Source organism: Pteropus alecto, unplaced genomic scaffold, assembly GCF_000325575.1.
Source record: "Pteropus alecto unplaced genomic scaffold, ASM32557v1 scaffold113, whole genome shotgun sequence".
NCBI classification, from domain to species: domain Eukaryota; kingdom Metazoa; phylum Chordata; class Mammalia; order Chiroptera; family Pteropodidae; genus Pteropus; species Pteropus alecto.
In genome coordinates this window covers 4,010,024-4,029,021 of record NW_006433949.1, presented here as the reverse complement: position 1 = coordinate 4,029,021, position 18,998 = coordinate 4,010,024, and the positions used below count along the sequence as shown (strand labels likewise).

The window sequence follows — 18,998 nt, the reverse complement described above, 5'->3', positions numbered from 1 at the left end:
CAGGAATGATCACACTGAACAAATCCATCATTAGGTTGTGTTCCTTTCTGCAAGAACAGGAGCACCAGGTAGAGAAGATGGAGGGTGCGGTCCAGGGCACGCAGAGCCAAACTCCACAGAGAAAGAGGGCAGGTGTCGGAGCAAAGAGGCTCTAAAAACGCGCCTAATTGCATCCACACCCATCCATCAGTCCCCGACTCGGCACCTCTTCCTTTCCTCACTGACTATTAATCACCTGGCTTTTGAAAACCCCGAGAAGATTGCGGCTTTGGATTTGATTTGCCGAGCTCGAAGATTGGAAGCCTGGGGCTGCTTTGTGAATTTATGTTTCCTCTTTGATATTTGCGATCAAACCGTCTTAGAGCATTGGCCTTTGCTGGCTCAGACTCGTTCCTCAGTAATTAGCCGGGGTTGGCCATTCTGTCCTTAGCTACTGGGCTGAGTCACTGCACTTAAAGGCGGTGACTTCTCTGAGAACTTGGGGAAACTTTGAGAAGACAGTAAGCCGTTTGGCCATAAAGCCTGTGGCTGTTTGACCTCATGATGCCCACAGGGGTGACACATTTAGGTAACTTATGCCAACCCCTACACTCATTACTCGACTCTTGATAAATAGTTGGGACCATGGTCAAGAGTCCCAAAGTGTCTGAGGGTCCCATTTGGTGATTCCCTCTTTCTCTTGCATTTTGGTAACTCTGATCTAGAGCAGTGGTCCTCAACCAGGGACAATATTGACCCACTCCCTGGGGGACACTTGGCAATGTTTGGAGAGATTGTCACAGCTTGAGGAGCCAGGTGTTGCTGGCATCTCGTGGGTAGAGGCCAGGGATGCTGCTCAATATTCTATACTGCACAGGACAGCCTTCACCACAAAGAATTATCTAGCCCCAAATACCAATCCTGCCAAGGTCAAGAAACCTCATCGAGAGCAGTCATTCTTAGAGTATGGTCCCCAAACTTTCAGAAGTGTCAGCATCACCTGAAACTTGTAAGAAGTACATTTCTTGGTCCCCTCGGTGAATCAGCAGCGCTGAGGCCCAGAAACCAGTATTTTTACTAAGCCCTCCAGGGGACTGCGGTGCATGAGGTTTGAGACCCACCGACCTAGAGCAGTCGGCGTTAGGAAAGCGCACGAGAAGCAGGTGCATGTCCGGGTCTCGCTACAAGGCAGAGATGCTCGTCCGACTTCGGAGCCCACGCCGTCTGTCACTATTTGCCTCTCAGTCCCATCTGAAGTTGTGTCACATTACAAATAGCTAACGCTCCACCTCAGCGCCCAGTGTCAGTCTGAGGGGCCGGATAATTTCGAGGTACATTAAAACACTGCTAAATGACTGTTTGAGATGAGCTTGGGTTTCTCTGGATGGGGCCTGCCCTTGTGGGCTTGGTAGACGACATTGACTGATTCCGTGAAGTGTGGGTTTTTGACCTTTATGGAATGCTGGGACTTATTCACACATCTTAACATGCCGACCCCATTGCTTCAGGCTGCTAGGTGGAAAAACAGATTTTTTTTTTCCCCTGTGGGAAATTCTCGATAAAGGAAGTAGTAAGAAATCCCCCCTCATCCACTTAGTAGCTGTATTGGGCAAATTACTGAATTTCTCTGATCTGCAGTCTTCTCTTCTATGAAATGGGATATAGTCCCAGTCTTTCTGGTTGCTGTGAGGATTCCGTACATAAAATGCCAGGCACAGAATAGAAGCTTAATCAATGCCCATTTACACTTTCTCTGTGAACAGAGAGTTCACCATGGGAGGCACATGGTGATATTAGTTTTCTAATGCTGCTCTAACAAACGATCGTAAATTTAGTGGCTCAAAACCACTCAAACTTATTCTCTTACATTTCCGTAGGTCAGAAGTCCGAAATGAATCCAACGGGGCTAAAATCAAGGTGTGGGCAGGCTGGTTACTTCTCGAGGCTCCAGAAGAGATCTGTTTCCTTGCCTCTCTTTCTACTGTACTCATTTTTTTGGCTCATGGCCTGCATCTCATCATGACCTTTTCTCCCCCTAGCTCCCACTGTGGCCACGCTATTGACTCCCATTTATAAGGATCCCTGTGATTGCATTTGGGTCCATTTAGATCATTCAGGATATTCTCTCATCTCAAGATTCATCCGCAAAGTCCCTTTTTGCCATTTAAAGTCACGTTTACTGGGTCCAGGCATTAGGACATGGATATCTTTGGGGAAACATTGTTCAGCCTACCACATTGTCTTAGTATGTTCAGGCTGCTATAACAAAAATACCGCAGACTGGGTGGCTGCAACAACAGACATTTCTTTCTCACAGTTGCGGAGGCTGGAAGCTCAAGATCGAGGCACCAGCAAATTGAGTGTCTGGGTGAGGGTCTGCACCCTGATTCATCAATGGCTGTCTTCTCCCCATGTCCTCACGTGACGGAAGCAGCAAGGGAGCTCCCTGGGGTCTCTTTTATAAGGAAGCTAATTCTGTTCACGAGGGCTTCACGTAACCTCATCATCTCCAAAGTCCCCACCTTCTGATACCATCACAGCGAGGGTTAGGATTTCAACCTGTGAATTTGGGAGGTGGGGGACAGAAACATTCAGCTCATAACACATGGCGACTAAAGCCAGTGGCAACTCTATAAATAAACTGTTTCGTGGGTGATCCAGTAGCGAAAGGCCTCACCACTATTGAGGCCACAGGACGCCTGGGTACTGTTGTTCCTCAATGCTCCTCCTAAGTTTATAATGAGGGCGGCATACACCGCCCAGTGGTTCTCAGAGTGAGTTGCCTGGACCAGCAGCATCCCGTCACCTGGGAACTTGTTCCAGATTTAACTCGATCAGATCTCCTGGCAGCAGAACCCAGCAATCTGTATTTTAACAAGCTCCAGGTGATTCTGATGCATGCTCAAGTTCTAAAACATGAAGTTACTTAAAAAAAAAAAAGAGCATGCATCAGAATTATCTGCAGCTTGTTCACATGCTGCAAAGTTTACCATTTTAAAATAATTCAGTGGTTTTTAGTATAGTCACATTGTTGTGTAACTATCCACACTATCTAGTTCCAGAATATCCTAATTACTCCCCCCAAAAACCCCATACTCATTAGCTATCATTCCCTATTGCCCTTCACTCAAGCCCCCGGCAACCATTAGTCTGCTTTCTGTCACTATGCATTGACTTGAATGTTTCACATAAATAGAGTCATATAGTATGTAGCCATCTGTGCCGGGCTTCTTTTACTTAGTGACATGTTTTCAGGGCTCATATAGGAATCAGTTCCTTTTTGTTTCCAAGTAATATTTCATTGTTTGGATATAGCACATTTTGTTTATCCATTCACCAGTTCATGGACATTTGGGTTGTTTCCGCTTTGGGGCCATTATATATAATGCTGCTATGATGCCCAAGCTGGAGAACCAGTGCTGTAGAGAAATCATCAGAATCTAGAAATCTGGGTCTTGCTTTGCCAGTTCAGAGTACAGATTCTCTTCGAGTCAGATTCACATTAACCAGACTTTCGAGACTGATGTTTAAAGCTGGAATGTCTTTTATTAATGTACGAGGAGAACTTGTGATCACAGGTTCTGCAGTTCTCAAGGGACAGGTGATTTTGCCCTTGTCCTCTATGCCGTCTGCTCATCCTGCAAACCAGATTTTCTCTGGGAGGGTCCCTGGTGAACGTGGAATAATACCTGTAAAGGATTTAGTACCAGTGCCCAGTAGGCGGCCAATGAATGATGGGTGCCACCATCTTTACGATGAGTAACCATCTCACGTTTGGGATGGGGTTGCTTCAGGGACTGGAGGTATCAGAAATCTGCTGGCTATGTCTGTCTCCATGACCTTGAATAAGGTCAACATTCTTCTGCTTGTAGGTGTAACAGCTCAAACCGCTTTTAATATTTAAAAAATGAGGATTTAATTATAACTGGAGAAGCTCCAGGGGCTCAAATGATATGTCTGTCCTTGGCTTCTCTGCATCTGCCTGCTCTGCTTTTCTAGTGTGTAGGCTTCCGTCTGAGGCAGGTCATTCCCACAGGTGGCCCGTGGATGCTCAGGTGTGCAGCCCACCAGCTTTACTACTCCAGCGGGTAGAGAAGATCTTTTTGTTTTTTGAAAGCCCCATGGTGTTTAATGGACTCCGATTGGCCTATCTTGGACACATGCCCACCCATGGACCGATCACAGTGATTGAGAAGTTGGAATGCTTTCAACGTACCACGCCTGGGTCAGGATTGAAAGGAAGGCTCAGCCTGCCCTTGACCTCTAGGACTGAGGTGCCAGAAGAGTAATTTCCCAATAGAAACCCAGGCTGCTATTACTAAAAGAACAAGGAATGGACTGTAATGTCAAAGATGCCTGTGCCCTGGAAGAGTGGGAGGGTCAAGCCAACATCCGCCTGTGACTCTTTGTCTCTCCTTTCATGGTCGACTGAGTCCTCCTTTCGATCTGTCTATATATTTAATCTGATTGTGTCAGGCTCTGGATCTAGGTCTCTTCTTGGCTCGTGGGGCAGGGATTCTCGACTATAAAACGGTTTCCATTTGGATCTGGATAATTCTTTGCACTGGTGCTGTCCTGTGCATTGTAGGATGTCTAAGGACAGCCCTGACCTCTACCTATTAGATGCCAGTAGCACCCCACCCTGAGCTGTTAGCCCCCCAAGATGTCTCTAGATACTGTCCAATGTCACCAGGGGATGCCACCACCTACTGTTGAGAATAACTGCTTTTAATCGTTGTTGTTTCTCTGTCCTCTGATCCATTCGGGGTTGGTCTGGTTTTACTCTTGGAGGATCCACCTCCTTATCTCCAAGTTCTGAGGGGTGAGGCTCCTCCGTGCTCCCAATGCTGACGACACTTCTCACTGATAAACACTTGGCCCTGTTGCAGAAGCCCCCTTTCTCACTGGCTTCACCTTCAGAGCTGCCACATCCAGACCAGGACCTGTCACATCTCTGTCATCTCAGCCCCACTTAGGGATGCTTTGGAATATAAACACTCTATCTTGACCTTGGAATATGATCCATCACAAGGCTGTCTCCACCATGTCTCGAAGTGCAGACAGTATGACACCTCTTGAAAGGCACTTTGAGCATTAGGAAACAGAGAGGGGGGAAGCCTATTGCCTGAAGTTCAGACTTGAGGATGGCTCGTGTCTGGGTTTCTTAAAGTTGAACTGGGGTCTCTCGTAGTAAGCTTGCCGGGTCTGTTCTGGCTGAGCCCACTCAGGCAGTAAATTCTGTGGAATGACTCTGTGTGGGGAACTTCTCAGCAACCCTTTGTTCTATGGACAGTTAACTTCCACTGAACATTAACTACAAGGTGGCTGTATAATTAAAAAACACCACATTTCCATTGGGGGAGAATTTCGACTCAGACAACTCCGAATGCCTCTGATTTAAGATCCATAAACTCAGTTCAAGGCAATAAATATGAAAGTAATTGATGATGTAGTATGCGAGGAACTTAAGACCCATCCATCACATCTGGGCGAGCAAGGGCTCTGAGCGTCGGGGTGATAGGAGGGAAATAAATGGCCAGAGGGACCTAGACAGCCCTCCTCTCCCTGTAACTCACTGCTGTTTCTCCGCAGTCTCGTGGCCTCATTCCCAAAGGAGTCTTTTCCCCAGGTTTTGTCTTCTCAGGCCAGGAAGAAGAGGCACCAAGGAAATCTGCAAACAAATACCTGGATTGCTCAAGGGAAAAGCTGCCTTTAATTGCGTATCTACTATGTGCCAGACACCTGCTTCATTTTTTAGTGCCCAATTCTTAGGGAGACTCTGAATATACGGGTTTATCACTCCCATTTTACGGAGTTCTGAAGAGAGTCAGACATAAGAATCACAAGGACAGAATCAGGGTTGAGACTCAGGTCTGCTTCACCTGTAAATTAATTCTGTCTTTGTCCCCTGCTTCCTAGGCCAAAAGGGGGTTTTAGCCCCTGGGTTGCCAGGATTATGGACCCTACAGTCCACAAACACCTCTTTCCTCCTGTTCCTGGGTCCAGATGTCAAGCCCAACTTGCAAATCCCAACCCGTGATCTGCGTATCCCCCACCACCCACTGCCTAATGCCTGTCACTGACACTGCTATTTCTGTTGGCTTATTTCAACATGAGACCGTTTACCATTGAAATTGATGGAGCACAGGGCTGGCTGTTTTTCTCCCTTCACAGGGACATTTGCGATGATGGCAGCATGAGGCCTCTGTCTGTCAACTCTTGTTTTGTCTTCACTTAAGCCTGTGCTGGGCACAGTAAGCCAGCCTCTTCCAATTAGCATTTCCTTCTGGGCCAGAGAGACAGGCTCTGTATCTATGTGGTCTGAGATGGCTCAGTATTGCTGGCTGCGCCCCCGAGCTTCTCCCAGTCTCTAGGCTGCCTCTCCTTGTTCTCAGGTCTTCTCTCCCAGGAAGGCTGCCCAAGAAGACCCTCTTGCCAGCTTTAGTGATGGTCCCCATCTGGGATCTGAGGCTGTAGGTGTAGGTGGGTGGTCAGGGCAGAGTGGGGCTCCTGGCTTCCTGGGACCCCTGACTGACCCAGGCCCCAGAGGGCATGCCCAGGTGAAGTCTCCATTCAGAGAGTTGGGCTGCTGATGGCTTATTTTTGCTGGAGTTAGCAAGAAAAACCCTTCACCTCTCAGCTCTCAGCCAAACTCTGCTTGAGACACTGAACCTATGCAAATGAGTGATTGGCAGCCCCTGTTCTCCAGGAGCTGACGTTCAAGGGTAGTGGGGAGAACAGAGGTGTAAGCAGAGCCTCTCCGTGTAACGAGGCAGGTGGCCTGGAGAGGTAAGCACAGGATGCCATGGGAGGGACACGGCAGCGGCGTCTGCCCCTGTGCATTCAGGGAGGGCTTCCTGGAGGAGCCATGCCTGACTTGGGTCTTGAAAGAAGAGTTGGCATAAATCAGCCTAAGAGAAGTAGGGCAGGGAGTGCAGAAGAATGTTCTGGACAGAACACTGTCATTGGAAGTGGGAGTTGCAAAACAGCAATCGATTGCGTGAATGCGACTCAGGGAAGGATGGGCGGGAACCAGAGACAGCGATGGGGCCGTCGGCGATTTTAAGCCCAGAGTTGGCCCTTAGCTCTGTCCTGCCCTTTTCTCAGATGCATGGGACCTTTCTTCCTCTTTGGCCTGGGGTCAGCATGTTCTTCCTTCCATGGGACCTTTCTTGGTCACTTGAGTAGATATGACAGTATAATGGAGGTCTTTGAGACAATGATTTTGGATACACACAGCCCGCTCTTAGGATGGCATTTAAGTGATCTGCGACCTCCTCCCGAAATTCCAGAAGCACCACACATTTTTCCTTATCAATAATTTATTTCCCAAGCACTTCCCAACCAAACTAAGGTGGACCCGTTATCCTAATGAGATTCTTCTGTTTTCTTTTTTCCCTAGACGTTAAGATTTTATTTTCTTTTTTATCTTTATTATCCTAGTACATAAACCGATTTTGACATTTCGACATGATCCCCTCCTCTTTCCAGACCTTAGCAGTAACGTCGCATCAAGGGGAAATTTAAGGGAAAGGTTCGGGGTAGAGATACAGGGAGAGGGAAGAAAGATAGATTTCCTAATACGTCTCATTTTTAGAATCGAGGGAAGATTGATAATGAGTGCTACGCCCCCCTCCGGTCATCAAGGTGGTGTCTCATGGAATTAGAGGCCCATTGCCTTACTTTTCTTGTCATGTGTGCCCCATCAGCCCCCACTGTCCCCACGCCCCCCGACTTACTGTTAACGTGTTGGATTCTCCATCTATCATCCCCACAAGGAAGATAATTGCTCATGAGGCACCCAGGTCTCTCATTGTTTGGTTATGAGGTTAAAAATCCCTGATACACTTCAATAAATTCAGCAAGTGAGCACATTATAAAATGTAATTAAACGCCTTAGCTCTCTTCTCCTTCTTTACCGGCAGTGGAATTTAATTGAGGCCATCTGAGGGGGCTCAGATAAATCACAGGTGATGACTCCAGGAGTCACGTGATGTTATCACTGTCCACACATTTGATTTACGGGGAATTCAGGGGATCCCAGCTCAGGAGTTACCTGCCAGGATTCAGACACAAGGTGAGAGTCTTTTAAAAGGGGGAGATTGATTCTGGAGGGGCGTATTGGAATAGATAATGTTCCACTTTTTCCACTAGATCTTGAAGGTGCTTCCAGGTTGGCTTCACCATATTTAAAAATGTTTAATCAGGCCTGGGGCCAGGAGGAATGGGTGATGAAGGAAAACTTTGATTGCAACTCTGTAATGTCTTCACCTCACAGCCTCTGCACTTTCCTGCCTCCTCCCCACATATCAGCCTTCTGCGGCCAGGAGGAATGGGTGATGAAGGAAAACTTTGATGGCAACTCTGTAATGTCTTCACCTCACAGCCTCCTCCCCACATATCAGCCCTCTGTCTGCTGTGCTACTGTTTGCTCAGTGCCCTCATTGCTCACCTGTCTTACCAAGGTAGGCATCTACCTGGAGACTCTGCCAGGAGAGCACTCTCTCTGTTTATTCCCTGTCAGCCATGACCAGCACCACTACCCCTCCAGCTGTAACTTACACATCCTCGAGGTCTTCTCTCTGATTTGACAAAGTGACAAGTGTAATTAATTGTATTAATTAGCCCAGACAGAAGAGGTGAGAGGAGAGAGTTAATTTTCCTTTCTCTCTGCTCTCATGAGCTGACGTGGAGTGGATTTCAGCAGTGGCATGTAATCAGAGACATTGCAGGAGACAGCGAAGGCTAGAAAGGACGCAGGGTAGGGGCGAGACCGGTATGAGTTCGAATCTCGGCTGGACCACTTACAGGTCCTGCTGTGCCCCAGTCCTCTCTTCTGTGACATGGGCATTGAAGCAGCACACCTCACAGGGTGCTAGGATTAGGTGAGCAGAGGGGTGACACCACATGGTCCTGCACATTCTGGCTTGGAGAACATAGGTCAGTTGCCCAAGAATTCTCATCATATAAGTGGCAGAAGTGGATCTTCAACCCAGGTCTTCTGACTTCAGAGAAAAAGATCTTTGATAATGTCTATGTAATATCAAATCGTCACATTGTACACTTTAGATAGCCTACAATTTTATTGGCTAATTATACCTCAATAAAGCTGGGGTGGGAGGCGGGGAAGAAAAGGAAAAACATCTCTGCCAAATGGCCAAATGAGTTACACAGCTGTCAGTCAGAGGTTGACACACTTTTTCTCCAAAGGGCCAGGTGATAATGATTTTGGGTATCGTGGGCCATATCGTCTCTGCCACAGAGACATCTCTGCTGTCCTAGTGCCAAAGCATGACAGACAATATGTAAAGAGTGGGCGTGGCTGTGCGCCAATCAGATTTTATTTACAAAGGCATGTGGATGTGGCCTGAGGGTCTTAGTTTGCTGACCACTGCTCTAAATCATAGTCCATGAAGAGTTTTGTCATGTTCTAACGGGTGTGTTAATTTCAGAGGCAGAGCGATGATGACAATGACAAAAACAATAATAACAATAATATGTCAGGCACTCCACCGAGCCTTGCTCCAATTAATGACCTCACTTCATCTTCCTAACTATCCTATGAGGGAGATATTATGACTCCCTTTTATAGGAGACAAAATTGAGACTCTGTGAGGTTAAAGGGACCACGGGGTCTCACAGCTAGGAAGTGGCAGAGCTCCTGTTCGAACATAGGTCTGCTCACTGCAGTCCCACGATCTTGCTTGCACACCCCACTGGGCAACCCGATGACCTGGATGCCCTTCTTGTTAAGAAATGAAGTGTGCCACTCGGACGCAAAAGGAGGTCCACACTCAAGATCTCGTCTCTAGTTTAAACCCCACATATATGCAGACTGGTTTGGCTCTGCAGTGTTCCTGTTTCTAGATGGGTTGCTTCGCTGTGGCCCTTTGTTTCACCTCAATGCCAGGAGATCCCTAAGAACCTCCTGTGAATGGCCTCTTCCATCAAGAGTGGGCAGCACAGCACAATCCTTACTCACCCCTAGCATCTCTTTTCCCCATTGGTCCCCTCTGCATTATTTCTTCCCTCGTGACATGGCGCCCGGGCCCACCCACATCTACACAGTCCCCAGTGCCAAGTGGTTCTTTGGACTCCTCCATAGCTGTCACAGCTCCCAGATGATGAAATTTGGATCTTGTAATTGTCTCAAGGAGAAAATTATGTCCATATACACAAAGAAACTCAATTTGGCCTTGAAGAATCATGGAGCTGTAACCTTTCGACATCGCGTGTAATTAAAATACTTGATCTGATCTATTTGAATTGAATATTAAAGCAAATAGAGTTATTCCCTGCTATGTGAATAATATCACGAGTAGCTCTAGTCAAGGATTGGCTGACACCTTGGATAAATCAGTGGGATTTTAGCTAGCGACTGGCCTGTGGCCCCAAATTTTAGTGGTCGAAATTTTATCTGTTGCAGATATCTTTGGACCCAAAGAACTTGCTAGTTGATTTAAATGCAACACCATTGTTAAGTTCTCACTCAGTCTGTCATGTCTCTGAGCTGGAAGCTTAAGGGCAGCTTGAAACGTCCGTTTTATTTGCGATATTTCTAAGATTGAGCTGTGGGGTCAACTGTCCTAGCTCAAGCCCCAGCTATACCTCCTAAAATGAAGTTACGGAGATTAAATTAAATAATACATCTAAAGCATTTAATCTGAGTCCTGCCGTGCAGTAGGTGCTCACTAAATGTTAGCTGTTATTATTAATAGTATTATGTGCTCAGTGGTCTTTATCTCCATGGCAACATTTAAGGATACGGTAACTCTTAAGGTTTAAAGACTCAGACTGCCATCGACAGTTTCTTGTGGTCTTTTCCAACTCTAGGACTGAGTGACTTAAAAAATAACTTTTACACTTGTCTCAAAGAAGAGAGTAGTATGGTGTGTGTAGGGGGAGACAGGCTTTAGTTTGTAGGAAACTGAGTTCAATTCTGAAGTCTGCCAAATACTAGCTATAGGACTTTGAACAATTAAGTCTTTATCTGTAAACTGGGGATATAACTTCATATGGTTGTATGAATTAAATGAGAAAACAGCTCCAAGAGGCATATCCCCACTTGGGATATGTGCAGTAAATAAGACAACATTGCTCTTGTGCCAGACAGTGTGGACTAATCACTCTGGGCTGCGGATTTTTTATTGGGGGCTGCAGGTGGCATCATGGCAGCTCAAATGAGAAAGGCCTGGACTGGAAGACTGAATGACCTTGGAAGGGTCAGGACTGATGCTTTAGATCGGTGGGGGTGGGGAGTTGGGAGATGGGGTGGGAGTGGAGTGGGGTGCTTCTGTTTTTGTCACAGCCTAGCAGGCCGCTCTCCCCTCAGCCACCAGGGGGAGCTCTTACATTTGCGAGACTGCCCCTCCCCCCAACATAGCTTCCTAGCATCCTGCCTTTGTTCTAACTTATCTCAAGGTTCCCATTGACTTAAAACAGACCCCAAAGTATGACTGTCTTATTTCCCTCATGGAATGTCACTTTCGCGCTCCTATAAATCCTAAGCTCAGAAAACTTGATGATCCTATTCACCATACCCGCGGTTCCCAAAACCATACCCGGCACAAAATAGCTGTTGTGTCGGTTTCCTGTGGCTGCTGTAACAAAAGTACCAAAACTCAGTGGCTCAAAACAGCATAAGTTTATCACTCACCATTCTGGAGGGCGGAAGTCCGTAGAGCTGGTCCCTTCTGGAGGTTCCACGGCAGAATCAATTTTCTCGCCTGTTCTAGCTTCCAGAAGTTGCTACCTTCCTTGGCTGTTGGCCCTTTTCCGTCCTCAGAGTCAGCAATGATCACATCTTCTCTCTCACTCCCCTGCCTTCCTCTTTCACTTATTATTACACAGGGCCCACCTGGACAATCCAGGGTCCTCTCCCCCACCTCAGGATTCTTACCTTAATCACATCTGCAAAACCTCTTTTGGTCTGTTAAGTAACATCCTTACAGGTTCTAGGGATTAGGATGTGGACATTTGGGGGGCAGAGGGCATATTTTGTTCCGCTCAACAAAATATTTATTGAATAACTTGCAGGAGTGACCGAAGGAATGAATAACGTCACCTTTCGGGCCTCTGAGGCTCTTTCCTGAACTTAAACGGGTAGACATCGTTTCTTCGCTTTCCTCAGACAGAGGTGGGAGGCATGGACAATATAGGATGGGTTGAACTCCATGTATCTGGAGGGCAGTCTGGACTAAAAGCACCCAGTTCGTTCCTGTCCGTAGCGCAAATCCCCACTCGACCAGGTTAGCTATAGACAATTGCTTATTGCTTCTAAGCCTCAGTGATCCCGTCTGTGAAATGGGGATGAAATGGGCTGTCATTTATTGAGTTAAAGACCCCAGTCCTGGCCTTTACTTGCTGTGTGACTTTGAGCAAATGGCATAGCTCCTTAACTTCCTTGGCGGTGAAATGGGGCTAATAATAACAACTGATACATTACCTACATGCATACACTGTAGTGTATGAATTAAGTGAGATAATATATATAAAGGGCTTTTTTGGCAGTAGTGCTTGGTACATGATAACACTCCACAAAAAGCATATCTACTTTTGATTTCTTATTTTCTTGTTTTTACTCATTCCTTTTGCTCTCATACTTTTTCCTCCTCTCCTTTGCTTTATCACCATCCATTTTTATTATTGCTGGTGTCTCTGTGTTAAGTGTTTTTAATTTTTTCCCTTATGCCTGACTCCTTTGTTAGCCTGAGTTCCGTCAGGCTAACAAAGCTCAGAGCCTGAGTTTTTCATTGTAAAGCTCGGCATAACGTGAATGCTGGATTAACGTCAGTTCCTTCCGTTGAGGCCTCCGTTTCTCTAGCTGGCTACCAAGGCGATTTCAAAGTCCAGGGCTCCTGGTTTGTCATAAGGAGGCATTTTTGAGAGAGCATCGTCAGCAGGACCTATAGGAGGGAGAAGAACCCTCCTTCCCTCCAACATTTCCCTTTCCAGTCACTGGAAATGAAAATATCTAAGAGGAAATGTCTGTTATTCTCCCCCTGGGACCGAAGGCACCAGGGCTGTACACAGTTCTGCCTCTGTGTCTGCGTGACTTGTTATCAGAAAATTAGAGTAGAAAAGAATCTTTTGTTCAGCTATGGAGACATCATAATAGGCACTTTGATTGTTAAGCAGAAGTTTCTGTATCAGTTTAATTGCTGTAAATGCTGTTTGCCTTCTCTGTTATGATAAGGCCTGGATTTTCATAGATTTCCGCCCCCATCCCTTTAAACAGTTTTCCTTTGCTTTAAGTCTTGCATTGGCAAGTTTAATGAAAGCCAAATGAAGAAAGTAAAGAGAGGATCTCAAAGTTCAGATCTTCACACCCACGAAGGAAGCCACGTGGAGGTTATTATTGCTGGAGACTGATGATGCTACAGTCACTTAATGCAATTGACAGAATTCGCCCCTTCGACCAGATATGGGGAAATGAAACCAAACTACTAAACTTAATTACTTCTCCTTTTTTGAGAAGGTGCTGTAATTGAGAATAACTGAATAACTGGGATATAATCTAACAGTGAGATGTGCAAATAATAAAGGAGGATTTGCTCTCTGCTGACTTAAGCTTCAAAAGTACTATCTCGGCCTTGTTGGAGGGTGATGGGGTTAGAGAGGTGGCTAGAGAAGAAGGAACCATCTTACTGGATCCAGGATTCTCATCCTTGGCACTTCCGACTTTTGGGGCTGGGTTAATTCTTCATGGGTGGGTCTGTCTGTGTATTGTAGGATGTTGAGTAGCATCTCTGGTCTCTACCCACCAGATACCACTAGCACCCCTGCACCCTAGCATGACAGTCAAAACTATTTCCAGATATTGCCAAATGTCCTCTGGGGGCCAAAAGTGTAGGGGCTTTTAGAGGATATGCAAACAATTGCAGAGTTACACCTTGAGGTTCTGCTGGTGCCAGGCTGTGTGACCTTTAGCAAGTCACTGCACCTCTCTGAGCTCCTCTGTCTTCCTTTGTACAGTGGGAATAATGAGAACACCGAGTGCACGAAGGCATAGCTTCCGAGAATAAACTTCACAGCATAATGCTGGACACATGTTGAGTGATCAGTAAACTCAGCGTTTATATTATAAATATCTTGGATTCGGCAAATAGGTATTAAGTACTTACTTTGCCCCTGGCACTACACTTATGAGGTAGTGAGGCAAAGATGAAGATGTGGTTTCTGTCCTTGCAGGAGAGATAAATGTATGCAGACTTGTAGGTACTACCTAATTCTTCACCCTTGGCAGACGTTGCTAATCAATCTCAATGCTCTTTCCTGTTGAGCCTCAGAATCCTCAACACATCTTTCTAGACAGCCACTACTAATGTCCCACGAGATGAAACCCATTTGGCACTCCTAGTTTTGTGCATTCTCCAGGAGGAACCTGTGTATCTGAGCTCACAGTCCCCTCCAGCAGGGCTGTCCACCTCCGCCCACCCCTGGCACTGGAGAAAGCATTTTAAGGAGTTAGCAGGTAGATTCCTTCCTCCCAAGTCGGATTTTAGTCCCCAAAGGAGATAGGAATGGAAAAAATGCTCTTTCTTTCCCTTTTTTGAAAATTGTTTTTCTTTCTTGTCTTTTTTGTATCCCTCAGAAACTGAAACAAGTAGTGAAAGGGGCTTGGACTGGATGACGTTTAGTTTTTAGTTAAACTAGAGGAAATTCCACTGGCTGTAATTCCGATCGATATATTATGCTGCTTCCCTCTTGGGTTTTCTCTGCCCTTTAGGGCTTGGAAAATCATGAACTCTCCCAGAAAGGGTCTCAGCTTCACAGGGACAGCTTTCACATGGCTGCAGACAGTGTCGTTAGACAGAAAAGAGAAGAGAATGGGTTGGGGTTAAATGCTCCCTGATCGGTTCAGACAAGCCCGGCTCCGCCAGGAGCACGCCACTCCATAACAATTGCTGTGAAAAATGAGGCATGTATTTTCAGCTCGGAAAACAGGGAGCTGGCTCCACACATCTGGCCTGAGAAATGGGAGCTGGCGTGTGGGTCAGCCCCTGGCTGCTTCTCTCCCTAGCTGGTGGAGATTTCACAGGCAGCACTAGTTCGTTCCTGCTGTGGTTTCACACCTCTCAGGGACCTCCGAGGGCTCCCAGGAGGGTGGTGCTGACAGCTGGGTAGTGGAGTGAAGGTGGGGGCTGGTGCTTAGGGTCTGTGGGAGAAGGCCCACAACTCGGTCAGTGGTGGAGTGATAGTGGAGGTGGCTGGGATTTAGCTTAAGGCTAAATGCAAGAAAAGACAAGATGAGGATAGGCATCCAGTCTGAAATCTGTGTGATTTATTGTTTCTTCCTTTTCTCATTCATCCACCAATCCATTCATCTATCTATTCATCCATCCATCCATCCATCCATCCATCCATCCATCCATCCATCCATCCATCCATACACCCATCCACCTACCCAACAGTTCACCTACCCATCTATTTATCTATCCAGTCATCTGTCCATCCACCCATCTATCCAAGCATCCATTCATCTATCCATCTAGTCACCCACCTACCAATCTATCTACCCATCCATCTATCCATCCATCTACCCACTCATCCATCCACTCGTCAGTCCATGCCCTTATTCTAGCATGAGTTTAGATGGTATGTGGTAAGATGTATTTTAAATAGTTACCTACAATATATAGAAAGTGATATTAGCTTTTCATTTAGAGTTTGCTTTTAAAATAAATGTATTTACACAAAGAGTCAACTTCAGATAGTAAGTAAATAACTTTATGAGTTATACAAGGCGTAACAAAAATGAGGAAAGTGGTACTTGTATGAATGGCGTTTGGAATGTACCTCATTAGAACGTTGCATGTAAGGTCATATGCTCCACGGACTGGTACTCGTCCAAGCAAAGCTTCATCTGTATTTGCAGCCACACCCATCACCGCCTCAGCTCCACCTCAAATCATCAGACATTAGATTCTCATAGGAGCACCAGTCCCTGGTGTCCAAATGGTTGGGGACCGCTGCTCTAGAATCTCTCAAGCCTCTATTCACAGGTGCTGTACAGCCTCTGAGGTATATGACCTCGAGCAAATGACTTCCTCTCTCCAAGACTCCGTTTCCTCATCTGTAAGGTGGGGATGCTGACAACCCCTATCCTTGGGATTGTTTTGATGATGCAGCAAGCTAAGGCACGTGAGTCAGCACATGCCTGGCACACACTAAGCACTCTGTAAATGAAAATGATACTCAATATTTTGCACAGCTGGTTTCGTTTAGGGCACTCTCTGGCTGTCCTACCCAGGGAACCTTGCATGGGATAAAATAACACAAGCTAAACCAGTTTTCCACTTGGCTTTGGTTTAACGAGTGATGTGGTTAGTGTCCTTCCTGAGGCCAGTAGGCTTCCATCTTCCTTCCAGGGTTTGGCTGGAGCCCACGCCAGTCTCAGACCCTCTGCGTAACAGTCTCTTCCACGCTCTTCTCTCCCTGCAGACACACTGTCAGTGCCGCGCTGGTCCCCGCAGATCCCTCGCAGAGACCTTGGCAACTCCATCAAGCACAGGTAGGCTGGATTCCTGCGTGCTCTGGTGCCTGCCCCCAGCACTGTGAGGGCAGAGGACTCTGGCCCCCGGGGAGAGGCTGGGCAGATATGTCATTCCAGTCCTGTGTCACCACGCCCCTCTCTCCTGTGTCAGGCTAAACCTCAGTGAGGCAGCCAGGGACTGAAATGTCTGCTTCTTGTTAACCTGTTCCTTATAAAATTAGTACGTGATGGTTAAAAGCCAGAATTTTGGAGTCAGACAGACCTAGATTCTCAGCCCAGGTAGTAAAGCTTTGCAACCTCAAGATAGTTACTTAACCTCTCTGAGGCTCAATTTTCTCATCAGATAATTCTGTTTAACCATAGGGTGGTTGTGAGAATTAAAGGAGGTAATATATGACATAAAGGCTAAGCAAAGGCCCTGGCCTATAGTAACCATTCAATAAACAGTCTCATTGTCAAGACAAATGCTTTATGTCCTAATTTTGGGTCTCCCCACCCAGAAGACACAAGATTGCAGGCTGAGCTCAGAGATGCTCACTCTCTGCTCAGATGTCAGTCAGTCCAGAGCTCCAGCCCTGTTGGGTGCACGGAACAGCCTCTCCATTGGGTACACCTGCCCTTCTTGGAAAGGAGATTCCTATCTACTAGTCATCCCTCATAAAAAATTCTTTCGCTCTCCAGATTTGACTTTCCACATTTTATCTCATTATCCTCACAATCTCCTCACAGACTCAGTGGGGTAAGCAGCATGGTCACGTCCATTTGACAGATAGGAAAACTGAGGCCCTGGACGATTAAGCGACGGGTCTACAAGCTAACTGACCTCAGCACTTTGTGTTCTTTGAACACTGCTGCCAAGAGTTTTTTTTTGGCGCCGAGGCCTCCGTGAACTAGCCGAGGGATTGGTCCATTCATTTATGGATTCTTTCCACGTGTACAGAATTTCTGTGCCTGGGCGGCAGCACTAAGCGAGACTTTAGACCTGCCCCCCCCGGGGAGCTCACGGTCTAGTGGAAGGTTAGACGGTTAACAGACCATGACAGTACGGAGAGATCAGGGCTATGGCAGGGGCGGGAGGTGTGCAGTACCAGCGGCAGACACATCCCCATGGCTGGGGTGAGGCGGCAATGAGCACACTCTCCCAGAAAGGCATCTCATTAACAGTTCTTGAAAGAAATATGTTGACAGGATAGTTGTTAAGTCTCCAAAAAGAAAATGGTGGAGGAAATAGTGAGAAATATCTGATAGACATGTCAGTGGTCAGGAAGCGAGGTGCAGAGAGAAAGGCATCAGAAAGGAAGGGTTTGTTTGTTTGTTCGTTACTTCTGCACTGCCCCTTGGCACAGCTCCACTCCTGGATTGGCCATGCCCCCAGCTCAGCACCACCCCCTGGACTGGCCACACCCCTGGCTCAGCTCCTTCCCTTTGATTAGCCCCATCCCTGGCTCAGCTCCACCCCCCGGATTAGCCCCACCTCTGGCTCAGCACCACCCCCTGGATTAGCCCCACCCTTGGCTCAGCACCTCTCCTTGATTGGCCAATGTTCCTGGCTCAGCCCCATCCCCTGGATTGGCCACACCCTAGACTGGCTATACTTCTGACAGCCTCAGTCCTGGCTCAGCACCACCCCTGGATTAGCCCCACCCCTGATTCAGCTCTTCTCTTTGATTGGCCATTTCCTCAGCCCCACCCCCTGATTTGGCCACACCCCTGGCTCAGCTCCTCTCTTGGATTGGCCATACCCCTGGCTCAGTTCTACCTCCTGCTTAACCCCACCCCTGGATTGGCTATACCTCTGGCCCAGCCCCACCCCCTAGTATTAGATCTGGTGGTACCTCAGATTGAAAAACTGATGCTTAGAGGAGGGAAATGACCAGATGATCTTGGGCATCAAGCACATTTTAGAGAAGCTGGGAATTGGGTTGCCTTTTTACTCTTTGATCTTACCCTGTGTTTCTCTCTGGGCTCCATGTTACAAGGAAGAAAACTGGATTCATACAAGCCTTAGTGAACAAATGAAGTTAAAATCTCATTCTATTCACTGTCCTCAGAATCATGTCAGCCAGAACCTGGGAAGAGGGAGAGCAGACCCTAGGGATGGGAGAAGGCTGGGAAGGAGAGAGAACTCCCACCCACAACACACACTACGTGCTCTTGAGTCCTGTGCTGCTGGCTGGTGGGTGAACATCATCCCCCTCAGCCACCAAATCCTGCACAATAGACCCTGCCAAACTCGCTGACCTTGCTGAAGGGGCCGAAAGGGGCTTAACCAACCCCCAGCCCAAAACCGGAGAGGGACTTCTCTTGGCCACAATTCTCTGTTCAGAATATTGCTATTTACTTAGATAGGGAGGCTTTGGGCTGCGGCTTATTTTGTTAGGAGAGTGACTGACCCAAATCAGGCAGGATGGTACAGCAGAGGAATGCAAACTTGCCCTCGGAATTCTCAAGCACCAAGTTACATAACCACGTCCGATTTTCATTTGACACCGTGAGGCGGTGGAGATTAGATACAATTCCTGCT

General features: G+C 47.0%; 1 protein-coding gene across 1 annotated transcript in view; it reads left to right on the top strand.

The window, feature by feature from the left end:
- The window catches only part of KSR2 (kinase suppressor of ras 2), a 338,884-nt gene that overhangs the window by 232,269 nt on the left and 87,617 nt on the right, over positions 1-18,998 (top strand). The window contains exon 6 of the mRNA XM_006908594.3: positions 16,423-16,492. Within this exon, the coding sequence (XP_006908656.3) occupies positions 16,423-16,492 (70 nt within the window). The remainder of the gene's footprint in view (positions 1-16,422; positions 16,493-18,998) is intronic.